At 42.6% G+C, this 16,392-nt stretch overlaps 1 protein-coding gene across 1 annotated transcript in view; it reads right to left on the bottom strand.

Moving 5' to 3' along the window:
* COX10 (cytochrome c oxidase assembly factor heme A:farnesyltransferase COX10) overlaps positions 1–16,392 on the bottom strand; it is a gene marked incomplete at its 3' end in the record, with an annotated part of 102,406 nt that overhangs the window by 21,539 nt on the left and 64,475 nt on the right. Inside the window, exon 5 of the mRNA XM_080356730.1 lies at positions 11,986–12,056. Within this exon, the coding sequence (XP_080212856.1) occupies positions 11,986–12,056 (71 nt within the window). The remainder of the gene's footprint in view (positions 1–11,985; positions 12,057–16,392) is intronic.

The following is a 16,392-nucleotide window of genomic DNA, read 5'->3' as shown; positions in this document are numbered from 1 at the left end:
GGATTAGTCTCAAGGAGAGATATTTCTTTCCAAGTAAAAGGAAAAAGTAACTTTAACATTGGCAGAATGGCTATATTGTGAGAACCCTTTTTTTCTTCCATGTAGGTCTGATCCATCATCACTCAGAAGCTTCAGCAAACACAAGAAATCTGTGCTCTCACTTCTGATACCATCTTCCACAGGTACATTGTGTCTGAACATTATGAAAAGCCCAAGACTGACTGAGTGTTGAGGGTTTAGATTGTGGGGTGACAATAAAACCCTGGCAGATGTATTGTTAACCTCCTCTCCGCTTTTGCCCGTTCATCTCCCTCCTTCCCACTCAGCACAGGCGATTGGAAGGGAAAGAACAGAGAGAAGAGAGTTGGAAAAATTAAGAATGTTTTACTAATGTTACTAATAAGAATAGAGAAAATAATACAAAATATATAAAACCAATCTGGAAAGTCCCAGCAACTGCAGAGCCAGCACCTGAAGTCCTGGACTGGACTCTGCAGCCAACCGGAGCTGGATTCAGTCTGTCACTGGCCTCAGTTCGCAGGGACGACTTGCAAGGTCCTCTGCTAATGTCGGCCATAAGCACAAGGGAAAAAAGGGACGAGATCCTCATGATTTCCCACTTTTATATGAAGTATTCACGTGAATGGAAAGTTATACACGGTTGGTCAGTTCCTTGGTCAACTGTTTCTCATCGCCCCTCTCACGAGATGTCCATCCATCCTTATCAATAACTTCGCATCCCATTGCTGTGTTTACCAAAACATGGATCTGGTTCTCCAGGAAAATGCAGCTCATATGAAGCTTTAGCTGACAGGCAATTCACTAAAAGAGAAACTTGTTTTTAACAAAACCAGGACACTGAGGCTCAATCTTGCAAAGTACCAGAATTATATTAAACTGAACAATATCTATCAATGAGCTAAAATGGTACTATTTGAAGGGAAAAGATGTAGAGACAGATCTTAATAGATATTCATTTATTCTCCCTCAGTCATGTAACAAAGCCCGTGACTCATGACAAGGGATGAGGGACGATGTATTTTAAAACTGAAACGTGAAACTAAATTACACTTTTAATTGGGAATTCAATTTTTCCCCATCAACTCCAAATATCAGAATACCTGCTTGTCTATCATTCACCACCACAGACCGACAAGATGTCCTTTCGGAGGTGCAAACAAATGGGGAACTTCATCAAGTTTCTTAATGAATTATTTAACTTTGTCTTCACAGGTTAAGAATTTGTATCTACGTTCTGTCAGTGTCTGGTATCTCACCCCAAAAATGTGTTGCTGTGGCAGATCAGGCTCTACATGTACTACAAGTGCTGAATTTTATATCAAATCCCCTTTAAGTGGGTATAAATATCACATTTTTAAAACTGCCAGAACACACTTGTTGCAATTCTGCCTGTTTATGTTTTTGTAACTGGCTTTTTGTGATTTGGTTTCTGGGAATAACTATGACAAAGTTGTTGATAATCTCAGATTGGACAGTACATTTCCTCGAAAGTCAAATAAACCAAACAAAACAGTGTGGGAAACAGAAGGAAAGTTCTAAAACCAACTTGTAACAAAAAAATCTGAGCCGAGGAGGTTTGAAACTTGTAGGTGCTCCCAAAAAGCCTCATGAGCTGGGTTAATGTGCATTTAAGCACAATTAAATCAGGAGCACAACACCACAGCATCGTGTCTCTAGAGGAAGAGTTTACAGATCTGAACCTCAAATAAACCTCTTTAAAACGCAAATCTCTGCAAAAGGAATCACCCCTAATACCTTTGCTTTGTCCAGAGGGCTCAGCCAGGCCCATCGGCACCAACCTGGATGTGGTTTTGAGTGACATCTGGACCATTAGGGGCAGGATTCAGTGAGCGATGTCTAAATCTCCCAAGGAACGTCATCCAGTGAGAACTTGGCATATGTGGAGCTCAGTGATGGATAAATACGTAGAGCTGCCTGGGTCTCGTCATGGAGTTGCCTTCTTGAATTTTGGCACTAAATACCCAACCCAGCTCTGGCTTTGCTATCCAATATACTTGTTTAGAAGTGTACTTAGTGTAAATAAATACAGATCAGGATAAAATATCCCGTGTCTGTGTCAATTCACTTCTCTCCCAATGAAGAAACAACCCGTGCATGGAGTCAAAGCCATCCTGTCATGGCTGTGTAAAGCTATTGTATAAAAGCATAATCAACACTGTATTTTAACCAAATTGGAGGCAATTAGATCCCCTTGCTCCTCAGGAATCTGAGCTGCAGATGTTGTGTCTCCCCTGCCAGAGTAAGAGACTTTAAAACTATCATAAACAAACACAGCTAATTTAAAGGAATCATTTCATCTTGAGAGGGACACATCTCCCTTTTTTATGCTTGCGTAAATCAAAATCGGCTCGATCGATTTTGCGGGAAGTCTTCACAAAGACGCGATGGATGTGCTAAGACGAGGCAAGAGGAATTTCAACTCAACTGAGGAAAGAGAAATCAGGAGTCTCACCTTCAGCACGGAGCTTTCTTCTAAACATATCCTGCTCTCATTTTTACCAGTCTAACCCCGCACAGAATCCCAGAATGTCAGGGGTTGGAAGGGACCTGGAAAGCTCATCCAGTGCAATCCCCCCATGAAGCAGGAACACCCAGATGAGGTTACACAGGAAGGTGTCCAGGCGGGTTGGAAAGTCTGCAGAGAAGGAGACTCCACAACCTCCCTGGGCAGCCTGGGCCAGGCTCTGCCACCCTCACCAGGAAGAAGTTTCTTCTCAGATTTAAGTGGAACCTCTTGTGTTCCAGTTTGAACCCACTGCCCTTTGTCCTATCACTGGTTGTCACTGGGAAGAGTCTGGCTCCATCCTCCTGACACTCACCCTTTTTTATATCTGTAAACACGAATGAGGTCACCTCTCAGTCTCCTCCTGTCCAGCTCCAGAGCCCCAGCTCCCTCAGCCTTTCCTCACACGGGAGATGCTCCACTCCCTTCAGTATCTTTGTTGCCCTGCGCTGGACTCTCTCCAGCAGTTCCCTGTCCTGCTGGAACTGAGGGGCCACAACTGGACACAATATTCCAGGTGTGGTCTCAAATGATGCCAGGATCTGTTATTCCATTGTTCACGGGGTCAAGAGTTTCCTCAGATGATCAAGACCAAAGCAACCACAGGTTTGGGATGAGACAGCTCAGCAAACCTTGGGGAGATTTGTAGTGCACAAATACCACATTCAGATACAAACAAAGCTTTTTATGCTGCTCTTTCTTATTAAGTAGAAGCTCCAATTGGGCCTCGTCGCTTCACTTGAAGTAAAAAATTAAAAATGACAAGGACTCGTACTTATAAAACGTTTACGTTCTTATTGCACTTGCTGTACACTCCAGAATGCGAATCATAACAACCCTGCCGAGCTCGCATGCTCCTTGTTATATGGCTTTGTTAGGTAGGAGTGAAAGGGTGAATAACAATATTCACAGTTCCCTGCAGTCAGGAAAATGTAAATATTTTTTTAAAGTCTTTACAAGAAAAACCTACAGTAAATTTGAAAAATGTCCCCCATATTATTTAAACTAAATCCTCCTCTTTAACCTAACAAAGCTAACCTTACAACATGGCAGCTAAATGGTCCATTCATTTCATTTCAAAACCTCAGTTCTCTCTTTAAGAACCAGAGACCAGGTGACAAACAGGATGGATAATATGGTCTCTCAAGAAGCATTTTTCTGTGATTTAGAATGATTACATCTACCATGTGCTTCTGCTGAGCCCTCAGCCAGCATTTGGAAAGCAGTGAGTAAAGAAATCTCAGGCCAGTTCTTGATCTCATTAAGATGGAGAAAACTGAAGTTCTAGAGTATTTATCAACCTGTTCTTCAAAACCAGAAAAGACAGTGCAGCCATTCTCGGTACAGGATCACTGACTCTAAATACATTCCTAGGAGTACAAAAAATGAAGGAAATAAGTTATTCACAGACAGCAGGACAAGAAGGTGCTTTTGTAAGAGGCTTTTTGCAATTTGGTTTCTGGTAATAACTATGACAAAGATGTTGATAATCTCAGATTGGACATTTCCTCAAAAGTCAAAACAAAAACCAGTGTGGGAAATAGTGGGAAGAGAATCAGGCTCTGGACACCATTAGCTGGAAGAACAATAGCGAAAAAACAAACAAAACAAACCTTCATATACTATAAAAGTGCATGAACACACATAATGATTGTCACACATGGGCAATATGAGTCACTGCGGCTCACGCTCCTTCCAGTGTGATTTATAACATAATATTGGTTGTGATTCTACATCCCTCACAAAAAAAAACCCCGAAAACAAAACAAAAAGAGCCCAAAGCAAAAATAACAACCCCCCCCAAATATATCAAAGAGGTTTTCCACATATTTCAACCTCAGGAATGCTTTTCTAGTCCTAAAGAGCGGAGAGCAAGCATCTGGGTTAGCGCGGCTAATTAAAGCGTATGAAAAACCTCTTCTACAGCTGACTTGCGAAGCTGATAACACGTAAGTTATAACTTGTAGAAGACATGATAAACTCTGTCCTTTAGAGAAAGAAATGCACTTCCAACATGACTTACTGTAAACAGATCTCAGGGTAGAGCAGCTTCTAATCAGAGGCAGCTCCGTAATGGACTTGTTGAGCGGTGACACTTCCTACAACCCTTGGCACACGGTGAATAATGATGCCGTTGTGGTTAAACCAGATAAGGCTCCATACTAATATAGGGAACGAAGTGTGGGGATTTTGACCGCATTAAGCCAAAATTTACAAACATGGAGCTGAAATGTTTGACAGACACAGGAAGAAGAGCCACCAGGAGAACATTGCACTAAGCTGGGGAAAGGATCTTCGCCTGAGAGCTTTAGTTTTACTTGTAAGGGAAAAAAATCACTTTAACATCAATGTAAGGGGGAAAAAAAAATCACTTTATGTCACCTTTGAAGAAAATGACACATCATGAGTCAGTTAAATGAGAAAAGCATCAATGGTTCCAGCTCATGTCCAAGGGGCCCGTGGATAGCGGCCACAAGGCTAGAGGATTAACGCACAATAGCTCTGCCCCCCGGCGAGGAGCTGACACCAGAGCATCAGACAACTCCATTAGGAGCCTTATTGCTCGTCCATCGCGGCCCCCGCGAGCAGATGGAGCAGCTATTTACCCAAATGCACCGTGACTCCTGGTTTATACATGAGCATCTGGGATTCTCCTGACGCGGGGCGATGCGCAATGTCTTCCAATCTACCAACCGTCCCAATTAAAGATTCGGATAAATAAGTTGGTGGTGAAGGCGCCTCGGCTAAACGGTAAAGCAGCAAGAGGTGTGAGGGGTCAAGTGTTTCCACAGGATTTATATTTACCAAGCAAAGGAATTTCCCCATTGAGCTGCGGCAGAATTAGGTGCGGGCAGAAGGAGGGAGCTGAAGGCAGTGGCTGGATAACTAGCAATTGCCTCGTTTCAACTGAAGCGAATTTGAATGTAATGTTAGAGATATTAAAACAACCCTCTTTATTGCCCTTAGAAACAAAATATACATGTAGTTAGAGCTATATAATTTCCTGCTAATATACATTTTGATCTGAGGATAATGTGTAGTATCACCATTTTTCTGTGCATTCTACAAAAGGACTCTAATACCTTAGAACCATTTAATCAACATCCTATGCAGGCAGTGAATAGATAATTGAAATATAAGTACTGTCATCCATATCCCCTTTGGGAAAGTGACACAGTAAGCATTATATCATTCCATTAGTCCATCCTTTGATGTGGGTTTTATTCTCATTAAACTATGTTTTAGCCTCAAGGTTTCTTCCCCAGCCCCCACCTCCCCATGACGTGGCCATGCCAGAAAAATACATTAAAAATACCCTGCTGTTCCAAAGGCAAGAACTACAGTTTTACAAGCAATTGGACATGTCAAAAATATAAAGCTGCCTTTTTAATTTCTTGTTTACCCAATACAATCCATGACAGCTTCTGGAAAACACAGGGTGGAATAAAACAAGAAGCAGCCAGGAGGGTGGTGGTGGGGAAGGAATGCATGTACTTGTTTTCAAATAATAAAGCCTGAATACAAGCAGGATAAAAAAAACGCTTGAAAAGGCTGCCGTGGTGGTGTCTGCTTTGAATTGTGCCCTGTTTAAACAAGAGGAAAGCCTCCCACTGAAAAAAGCAACATTTTTATCATTCAGAAAGATCTCAGGGCAGTCCCTTGAAAATGAGGTATTTTCTAAACAAAATATTGGAATGTTTCCCTGCAGGGAATGAGCATCTGAGCTCTTAAAAATGATTATTTTTGAAGAACTGTAGGTTTATGGAGTTTTTGTTTTATTTGTTTTAACTTAAGTCGAATGAAACCTGTCTGAAATGACCACCCAAGGGAGCGGAGCAGCCAGTTAAGCAGAGGCTGATCTTTCAATGGGAAACGAAGTTGGACTGAAACCCTTGGGGAGGTTTTAAACCACCGGCTTAAACCCCGGCTGGCTAAATGCTTAATGCAGGTTTCAGCATAAGCCGGGGACATGGATTTCCTCTCACTTACATCAGTGTAGCTCCACCAACATCAGTAGAAATGTGGCTGATTTACATTAGTATTAGAAAGCAAAGAATCAAGCTAATTACACTGAGCTATCAACAGTGATTACAGGAGGATTGTTTTTTAAATGCACGCATGTTTTTTCAGCATGGACTGTTTTTGTTATACTTTCAGGTCTACTACAGGCAATGAAGTGGAAAACTCAGCTTTACATAGAACTTAGTTGCAATTTGGTTTGAATAAACATGAAAGTTTGACACGTTTCAATTTTCTATTGGTTTATCAACGTCCAGCTTACATATATGCAAATATAACTACAATTCATGAATACAAGCCATCAGTGAGAAACGTTACTAGTTCAGGAGCTCTTTTTGGCCCATTTCTTCAAGAGTTGGGCTTATAGTTTAAACCGCCCAAAGTCAACACTCTACTCAGAAATGTCAACAAGTAGGAAAAGCGTCACTGTCTCCACTAATTGCAATACCCATCAACGGCAGCTGTGAGAAGCAGGAAGCTCATGCAGAACACAGCGCCCTGTGCACTGCAAAGTGAGGAGAGTAATGGGATTCTAACAAATATCCACCCAACAACATGAAGATGTATCTCTGTTGAAGCACCCAAGGCACTATCTATGCTGTGCTGCCTTCTGCCAAATTAGTAGACTTGCTTTTCTGAAGTGCACAAGGAAAAGCAAGTTTGAGAGCACAAAAATTCTGCTTAAGGAGAATATAATTGAATTCCATAGCATATTATTCCTATATTGAAGATTTTTGGGACAAGCTTGGAGCCTCAGCCCCAGGCAGACCCCGTAGTCCCTGCTAAGACCAAAGTCAAGGGACTTGGTACAGAAAACAGTTTCAAATTGCAAAATCCTGCGGGAGCAGAAGCGAAAGGTGTCTACATGGTCATGAATTAGTTATTTAGAACACGCTGTTTGATTGCTTTTTTTTTTAAGATGAAAAACTATTCCTGTACAACTATTAAGTTTTTTATGAGTGCTTAGCACAGCAGATCCAGCAGTACTGCAAGTTCATAAAAACAGCCGCTTTTTAACCGGAGCGTGTGCCATTCTGGGTAGAAGGGCAATCAAAGCTGTCACTTTGTACAATATAATGGAGCAGGACACTTGTCATCCTCGCAGCTAAGCTCACTCAGCTACTGCAGCTAATATTAGAGATTTATTTAAATTAATCTGCAGGAAAATTAAATCCATTACCTTAAAAAGCAAGGGAATAAATCATACCCAACAGGAAACCAGAAAAAGCTGCTGCCGCTTCAGTCGGACCTAAGATTGTGTGAGCACATGAATTTTTTCCTCGTCAATGACATAAAACCAATTCAGAGCAGGGAAAATCATATCAGCTGTTGTTACAATGCAAAACGCAAATATGCTCAATGTATTTAACACGGCAGCCAAAGTATGAAGAACATCTCAAGCTGTTTGTATTTCCAAACAAGACTTGAGGGGTCAGAGGAGGGAGGGGGACGTGTGGGCAAGGCTGGAATGATGGATGGCGTTTAGTGGCATGCTGTGTTTGGGTCTACTCTTGTTATTTTTGCAACAGGATGTCTCTGATTACTCTCTGAATAGCGAATAAGGATGGTTACGTCTCACTGCTCAAAGGGAACATTTTTTTCCAGCCTTACAAATTAAATTGGACATCGTAAAGCAAGCAGTCAATGAACTATCAGGTGCTGTTTGTCACAAATCTAGCAATGGTGACAGAAGATTCCCGGGGGGCATCAGCAATGGGTTTGGGGTTGGTAAACAAGGTGTAGATACTCTCGTCCTACTCTTGTCCTACATACAGCAGACCCCAGCGCTGCAGAGTCCTTCTGTGTCATTGCATGTACAGGTTCATCCAGGCCAAATGATATAAAATATATATAGCAGAGGCACACCAAGCCACTAGATAACCTTTTCAGCCTTAAAGTTGATGCCATATGGAGAGGACTTCCCAAAGAATGGAGGACAATTCCTTTTCCAAATCCCATCCTTCCCGAGGTGTTAGCGGAACTGGCTCCTGGCTCACAGGGTGCTGCTTGGGGCGATGGTCGGGCCAAATCAGTCCAACTTCAACATGTCCTGAGTGTCACCAGTGGGATAACGATGTCCCCTGTCCACAGCCAGACCTCAGAGGATGTGGTGACGTTCACATGTGCAGCCCCAGGCCCAGAACATTCCCGTGAAAGCTACTGAGGTTCCTCACCGATGCCAAAGGCATCTACAAGTCCTTGGCGACTTGTAGAAAAAGCTCAGACGTGGGGACCTGGGAACCACAGGAACATGTATGCAGGAAAATGAAAGCACACAAGTTTTGCCAAGATAGTGGGTTCTTTTTTGAAGTAAAGGCTTCAGGTGGAAAGGAGGGGGAAAAAAGTTGGAAGCGAGGTCAGTTAGAACTGACGGTTGATCTTAAACCTAACTAAACTCAGGGCTGAAACTGCAAATGGAGGCCACAAAGTGAATCACACGGGAATAATTTATCTACGCCAGCATAAGACTTCCTAATGAGCCAACTCCAGGAATTAGCTCCTCTAGAATCGAGACACCAGCTCATCCAGGGTCTGGATGACTCAGTAAGACCAAGAAACCTCTTACTGGGAGTTTCCAGTTTGATTCTGGCCCAAATTCAAAGCATCTAAGAATTGTCTTCGTGATGCCTCTATAGAAAATGTCACTGGTCCCAGCGGGCAGAAGTTCACATCAAAGCCACCACTGAAAGCCTTTCCCAGGAGGTGCAGGGAACCAACCTGATGGAGAGTTAACAGCCTTCACACTCTTCAAAAGGGATGTCAAGCTCAGGACTGGACCGTACAAAAATCACTATGATTCTGCTACCCATACTGACCAGTTCAGTAACAAGGACTATGCGAAATAAAAAGAAAGAAAGAAACAAAGAAGGGAAATAGCACAGATGATGTAACACAGAATTAAAAAGCACCAAACATTTCATGATACGAAGCAGCTAAGGAGAAGAAAATGTCAAAACTCAAATGTGAGACAAATTCTGGGCAAGAACTCTGTACATAACCCAAGCTCCCTGGATTCCTTCCCAGAGCCAAGACACCAGTCTCTTACATCCAATTTATCTGTCTCTGTCTCGTCTGGTTTTGACTAGTTTTAGCATAAGCATTTAAGGGTTTTATTTAATCAGCCGGGAAGGAAAGAGTACAAAGAACACCAGGGAATATGTGGCAAAATATAACAAGGTTAGACGACTTGTAGTGGATTATTCTGCTCTGCACACCGCAGGAGATATAACCCCAGTTGAGCTCTGCGCACTCAATGGTCTGCAGGGAACGAGACCGGCATTATTCAAGGTAAGTGACGCTTTAAAGAACTTTAAATTAGCTGTTGACAGTCAGGTAGATAGATTGATGAGTGATTACACAAAGTCCCCAACATTACCACTTTGTGGTGAAAGCAAATATGAAGGGGGGGAAGTAAGAAAATCCATTAAATATGGTTTTGCCAATCTGTGGTGCATTCGGATGACGGTCAAGTTCGCTTAAGGACACTGGAAACTTATAAAAGGAATTCTTTTCTCTAAATCAAAAGTAGACGGAAAGTTTCCCAGCTATAATTTGGACTCCAGAGAGACTGCAAGACATGCTAGTAGACTATGTTAAACAAAAATTAATATGAAATCCCCCCATCATCTTTCTTCCTACCAAGTGTTCCTTCTTCCAGGGCTACAGGACCACGTGCAAGCTCCCTGAACTGCACAATTCGCTGTACAACAACAGCTGCCCTCACTGTAGTGCTCCCTAAAACCTGTTTTTAAATAAAATTAACCCAATTCAGGAATCTGTAATTAGCACCATCATCAAGAACAAATCAGAACAAGTTTATTGAAGCGCTCTAACTATTTACAATGAGAGTTAATTTACCCCCAAGGTTCGCTCTACTATTTTGTCTCAATTTTCTTGTAATTTCATCCATCACTTTTTTTTTCAATCCTCCAAAGGTGATGGATAAAACACAGAAAAAAATAGGACCAACTGTTCACAGAAGCCTAAGGGAAAACATAATTTTGTTATAAATAATCCTTGGCACAAATCGTGGAAATGCAATACCAAAATTGTTTGTTGAATCATTTATGAATTGGGCCTTCAGTTTTAGTTCACAAATAACTTCGAGTTTTTTGTTGATGCTCCTTTTCACTTTGCTTTTGTAGCTGGAAAACAGCCTTTGAGAAACTAGACTGATACATAATGCAGAAAACACACTGAATGAAGCTTTTTTTTTGCCAAGGGAATCCCTGTGCTAATACTGGGCTTATTTTGGGGGTTGGAGGGGATTTACTTATGGATGATGATAAGCTAAATTATGACAAATTTTAACTTTCTTTTCATAAGATGCCAGCATTCTGAGCTTTCACCCCAGTTTTATACTAAACACGTAGAAAAGGCAAAGACATGATGCCTGAAAAAAAGGACTAAAATTTGGGTTGCGGGTACCTCTGCTGGGAGATCAAATGAACACAGAATGACAGAATCCCAGAAAGTCAGGGATTGGAAGAGACCTGGAAAGTTCATCCAGTGCAAACCCCCCATGGAGCAGGAACACCCAGATGAGGTTACACAGGAAGGTGTCCAGGCAGGTTGGAATGTCTGCACAGAAGGAGACTCCACAACCCCCCTGGGCAGCCTGGGCCAGGCTCTGGCACCCTCACTGAGAAGAAGTTTCTTCTCAAATTTAAGTGGAACCTCTTGTGTTCCAGTTTGAACCCATTACCCCTTGTCCTACCATTGGTTGTCACCGAGAAGAGCCTGGCTCCATCCTCCTGACACTCCCCCTTTCCATATTGATCCCCATGAATGAGGTCACCCCTCAGTCTCCTCTTCTCCAGCTCCAGAGCCCCAGCTCCCTCAGCCTTTCCTCACACGGGAGATGCTCCACTCCCTTCAGCATCTTTGTTGTCCTGCGCTGGACTCTCTCCAGCAGTTCCCTGTCCTGCTGGAGCTGAGGGGCCACAACTGGACACAATATTCCAGATGTGGTCGCACCAGGGCAGAGTAGAGGGGAAGGAGAACCTCTCTCGATAAGTGATCTAACAGATATATCTGACCACTAAAACAATATACACTTTCATGTTTACTCTTAGGTCTGAAATTTTGAAGATCTGGTGTTACAAACGAATGCAAAAGTTCAGTGGAACAAAAGCAGGTGCTATCACGTTGTGCATGTATTCATCACACATACACGAGGGGAAATTCTCCTGTCTTGAGACATTCAGTATTTTCGAGGACAGCTGATCACCCAAACTCCTCACATGAAAGTTCTAAACACGAAGAAGTATCGAAGAACACAGAGGTGGTGTTTCTTTCTTAAGTCTTTTGTTTGAAATTGTTATTTTTTGACATCTGACGAGCGGGAAAAGCTTGGAGACAGATAAAAGCAACACGAAGGCTCATTTCTCATCAGCCGGAGCAGGTGTGCGCAGCCTTACCTGATCTGTCCTCGCACCAGCGGCCTGTTTTTTGTCCTGTTCATATTTGAGTCAAACGGAACCTCAAAGAACTGTAATGAAGAGAAGAAAAAAATAGAAGAATCAAATGAAAGGATGTCGGAAAGCATGCCATGCGTGGAATGTGCTGTCTGCATCTGTAGGTGCTTTAATCTCTATTTTTGAAGGTTCAGGAATACAACAAAAATGGCAAACTCCTTTTGCTGAGCTTTGATAGTGTGTGCTAACGCTTTTGGTATCCGCTTTGAAAAATAAATCACCTGGAGGAGAAAGACGGTTTACACGGGTCCTCAAAAGTTAATAATTTGAAGTGGAGTTTAATTCCAAGTTCTGTTCTTAACAGGTTCGATACAGCATTTATACAAAATTATCTGTACGCATACATGCAGCTCTGCCCCCTGTTTTATATTAATACAAATAACTCTTGCAAATATTGTGCTTCTGCTATTTAAAAGACAAACCTGCATTTTTTTCCCCAAGATCGTCTAACTTCTGAAAATCTATAACCCAACCCAAAATCAACCGACTCATGTAAAATGCTCCTGATGCTGCATTGAGCATCTAGTTGGAGCAGCAGGGAATAAACACACCATATGGTGTTATTTAATGTCACAACCCAATTTGAATTTAAACACCACCTATGGGAAAATTCAGGCAGCGCTATCTTCACAGAATCCCAGAATGCCATGGGTTGGAAGGGACCTGGAAAGCTCATCCAGTGCAATCCCCTCATGGAGCAGGAACACCCAGATGAGGTTACACAGGAAGGTGTCCAGGTGGGTTGGAATGTCTGCAGAGAAGGAGACTTCACAACCTCCCTGGGCAGCCTCTTCCAGTGTCTGTCACCCTCACCATGAAGAAGCTTCTTCTCAAATTTAAGAGAAACCTTTTGTGTTCCTTTTGTGTGAACCCATTACCCCTTGTCCTACCATTGGTTGTCACCGAGAAGAGCCTGGCTCCATCCTCCTGACACTCCCCCTTTCCATATTGATCCCCATGAATGAGGTCACCCCTCAGTCTCCTCTTCTCCAGCTCCAGAGCCCCAGCTCCCTCAGCCTTTCCTCACACGGGAGATGCTCCACTCCCTTCAGCATCTTTGTTGCCCTGCGCTGGACTCTCTCCAGCAGTTCCCTGTCCTGCTGGAACTGAGGGGCCACAGCTGGACACAATATTCCAGGTGTGGTCTCCCCAGGGCAGAGCAGAGGGGCAGGAGAACCTCTCTGACCTACTGACCACCCCCCTTCTAATCCACCCCCAGGTACCACTGGCCTTCCTGGCCACAAGGGCCCAGTGCTGGCTCATGCTCATCCTGCTGTCCCCAGGACCCCCAGGTCCCTTTCCCCTACGCTGCTCTCTAATAGGTCATTCCCCCACTTAGACTGGAACCTGGGCTTGTTCTCTTCATGCTCAGAATTCCTGCAGGCTTTTCTGTGATCCGTTTTAAAAAGAATATTACTGGACAAGCTGAATGCACTTTTCCATACAGCAAATTGTAAAGCTTTACGTGTGCAAAATAATACTAAATAGAATAAGCATATATTTATTTATAAAAAGAGAAGTATGTTTTCATAGAAAAAATATTTTCTACTGACGTTATGTCTGAGGTTTTGGGGTAGGATCCCAATTATGGTGAATATGTAGGAAAAGCACCATAACAAATCATAATTTCAACCAACCAGCCTGCCAGTCAGTTCAGTGGAGTCAAACTGCAGACAGATTTAAGGTGACCATATGATAAATAACCGTATGATAAAATCTACGTTATTCCAGCAAGCTGATGTAACCTTTTACACAACAGAAGGCAAAATGAACAAACATCTTTATTTTGGCAGTGGCGCATCACTGGTCTTGCTGCTTCACGGGGCTGCGTTCCCAGGGGGACACAGGGACCCTGCAGTGCACACCAGGGGAAAGATGCTTAAATTACAGGCATACGGAGATTACAGGATGCACTTTCTCATCTATTACCTTGAATTAATGACTCTATAACAATTTGTGATCCTCTGCTGTTGCTCCTATGTCCTGCAGGTGTGTTGGGGATCTGATGCCCATGGACACCGCAAACCTGCGCATCCCGCTGCCAGCCAGCTCCTGTGAAAACCCTCAAAAAGCATCTTCCTCGGCCCCATCCACTGACCAGCCAACACAAATTAATGGCTAATTACTGTTGTTAACTCAGCTGAAGCCTGTGCTGTGTATTAGAGTCCTCAGTCTGTCCAGGAAGGATCTAAAAACGACCATGGTTCTGCAGGGGAGGAATCCTGCATTTGTCTTTTTTGCGCTAAAGGCTGCAGATTAAATGCTCAAAAGTGAAGAAATATGAAAGCACAGGAATTGAAATCATCAATGCAGCTCTTAATTACTTGTTCACATGCAGTTCACTAAAATTTCTCGCCTCCGTCCATGTGGTGGAGCTGGCTGGCGGTTTGCCCTCAGTAAACTTCCATCCGGAGCAACGGGATGGAGCTCCCGACCCATTCCCAATTCCTCCCGATTCTCAAAGCCTTCCAACTTTATTATCGATATTCCTGAAGCAAACATGGGCTGCTCAGCCAAGATCCTTCACAAAAACCCTCCGCAGGAAACCGTAACGAGCACCTTCGGAGAAGGGAAAGCACCTCGTCTGGATCCAAAGGCAGTGATTGCTCCTGACAGCTCAGCATTTTGCTAATGGTTTGTTTCACTGTTACATTTCAGAGACAATTACGGTAAATGAAGAAAAAATGTGGTTTGACATCAGACTGGTAGAGCAATACAAGAGAAATACTCTATACAGTGAAAAGTCTGTTCTCCTGAAAATATTTTGGGCTATACTCAGCTTTTGCTTTGTTTTTTAAGGACACAATTTGCCCTTTATTTCTCTTTGCAAAGTCTGGTTGCTCTGAGCTTTCTTCCAGCTTAAACTGGTGCATGCAAAGACATTCTGGCTCATTTGAGAGTATTTGAGCTGACAGCTAAAGGTATTCCACATGCGACGGGTGAAATCAAAATAAATGTGTCTCACACATAAAGTGCCTGAAATGAAGAACAGTTGGACACTCAGCACGGTGGAAAAAATCAATTGAGTTATCAGCATAACTTGACAATACCATAATCAGTGTAGGAAATTTCTCCATAGATTTAATGTGTAGTTAAGCCCTGAATAGAACATATATTCTGAACAAGAAACTTGTGAGTTAAGTGGTCAAGAACGCCAGTCTGCTGCACACAGACACGGCTGCTCCCGAAATTAAGATTACTGCATGACTCAAGTCTGAATTTCTTCGCTTTTTTAAATCTGACAATCTGAATAATCTGTTACTGCCAACTGCACGCACGAAACTACATATCTGATTGAACCACAGCTCAGAAAAATCCTTTTATTTGCTATGCCTCGGATTCTTTCGCTGAGCTGGTCGCTATTACATGTCAGCAAGATGCCATTTATCAAACTTTTCCCATTTTACTCCCAGATGTTCAGCAAAATTCTCTCTCCACTTGAAATGACTTTCCCCTGATATTCTAGGAAAAAAAAAAAGTGCATCTCAAACATCATTCCATAGGAACGAAAGAGTAAACTCAAACATATTATCTCATGCCAGGTCAGCACAGTCCAGCCTGTTTTAGCAAACAGTAAATTCAGTAAGATGAAACCTGGATAAATAAATAGTTTAGAAGCACTCAAGAGGCTTTTTCCTCAAGAAGTCTGAATGTATCAGTTCAGCTGGACAAGGCAGAATATTCTCTGCCCCAGGTATTTGGGAAGCCGGTCATCAAAAAGACAGACAGAGGGTTAAATCCACAGCGTCTAAGAATCCCTGAGCACCCAAACTTGGCAATGGATTTCAAGGTCTTAACGCAAATTTTAATCAGTATGTATGAACATTTAAAACACGATGATGGAATAAAATAAATCAGGCCAGCTAGTACTTTGTGGTTTATTTCTCTGGCAGGCTCATCAGACTCTTTGTGTAGATCTCATCTAGTTAATACACAGTAATTATATCCCAGACATCTAACAATTCTTAGATTAGCTGTCACATTACTGCTTATAGCTGTTTACACTCACTTTTTTTTTTTCCCTTCAGCTTCTTCATATTGGTTTCCACTTTAAGTGGAACATTAAAGATTGTTTAATTTCTTCAAGCTACCTCCTGGCAAGAGCAGTCAATGCAGAGGGCAGCACATCATTCAGACTTCCCAGGGGACACATAGACTAATAATTGTATTTGGACTAAGCCAAGATTCCCAAAGCATCACCTCGCAGATGCAGGAGGCATCACCACTACACTGGTGCGATGACGTGATACAGAAGGGGCGAGAGGGTGTCCTGAGCCTTTACAGGACGTTGTCTTGTTCTTTCTGTACCAACAGTTAAACGCCAACACCACCTATTAAGTTTTCAAAGAC

This window comes from Nesoenas mayeri (genome assembly GCF_963082525.1).
Source record: "Nesoenas mayeri genome assembly, chromosome: 19".
In the NCBI taxonomy this organism is placed as follows: Eukaryota; Metazoa; Chordata; class Aves; order Columbiformes; family Columbidae; genus Nesoenas; species Nesoenas mayeri.
This window is presented reverse-complemented; position numbering and strand designations above follow the sequence as displayed.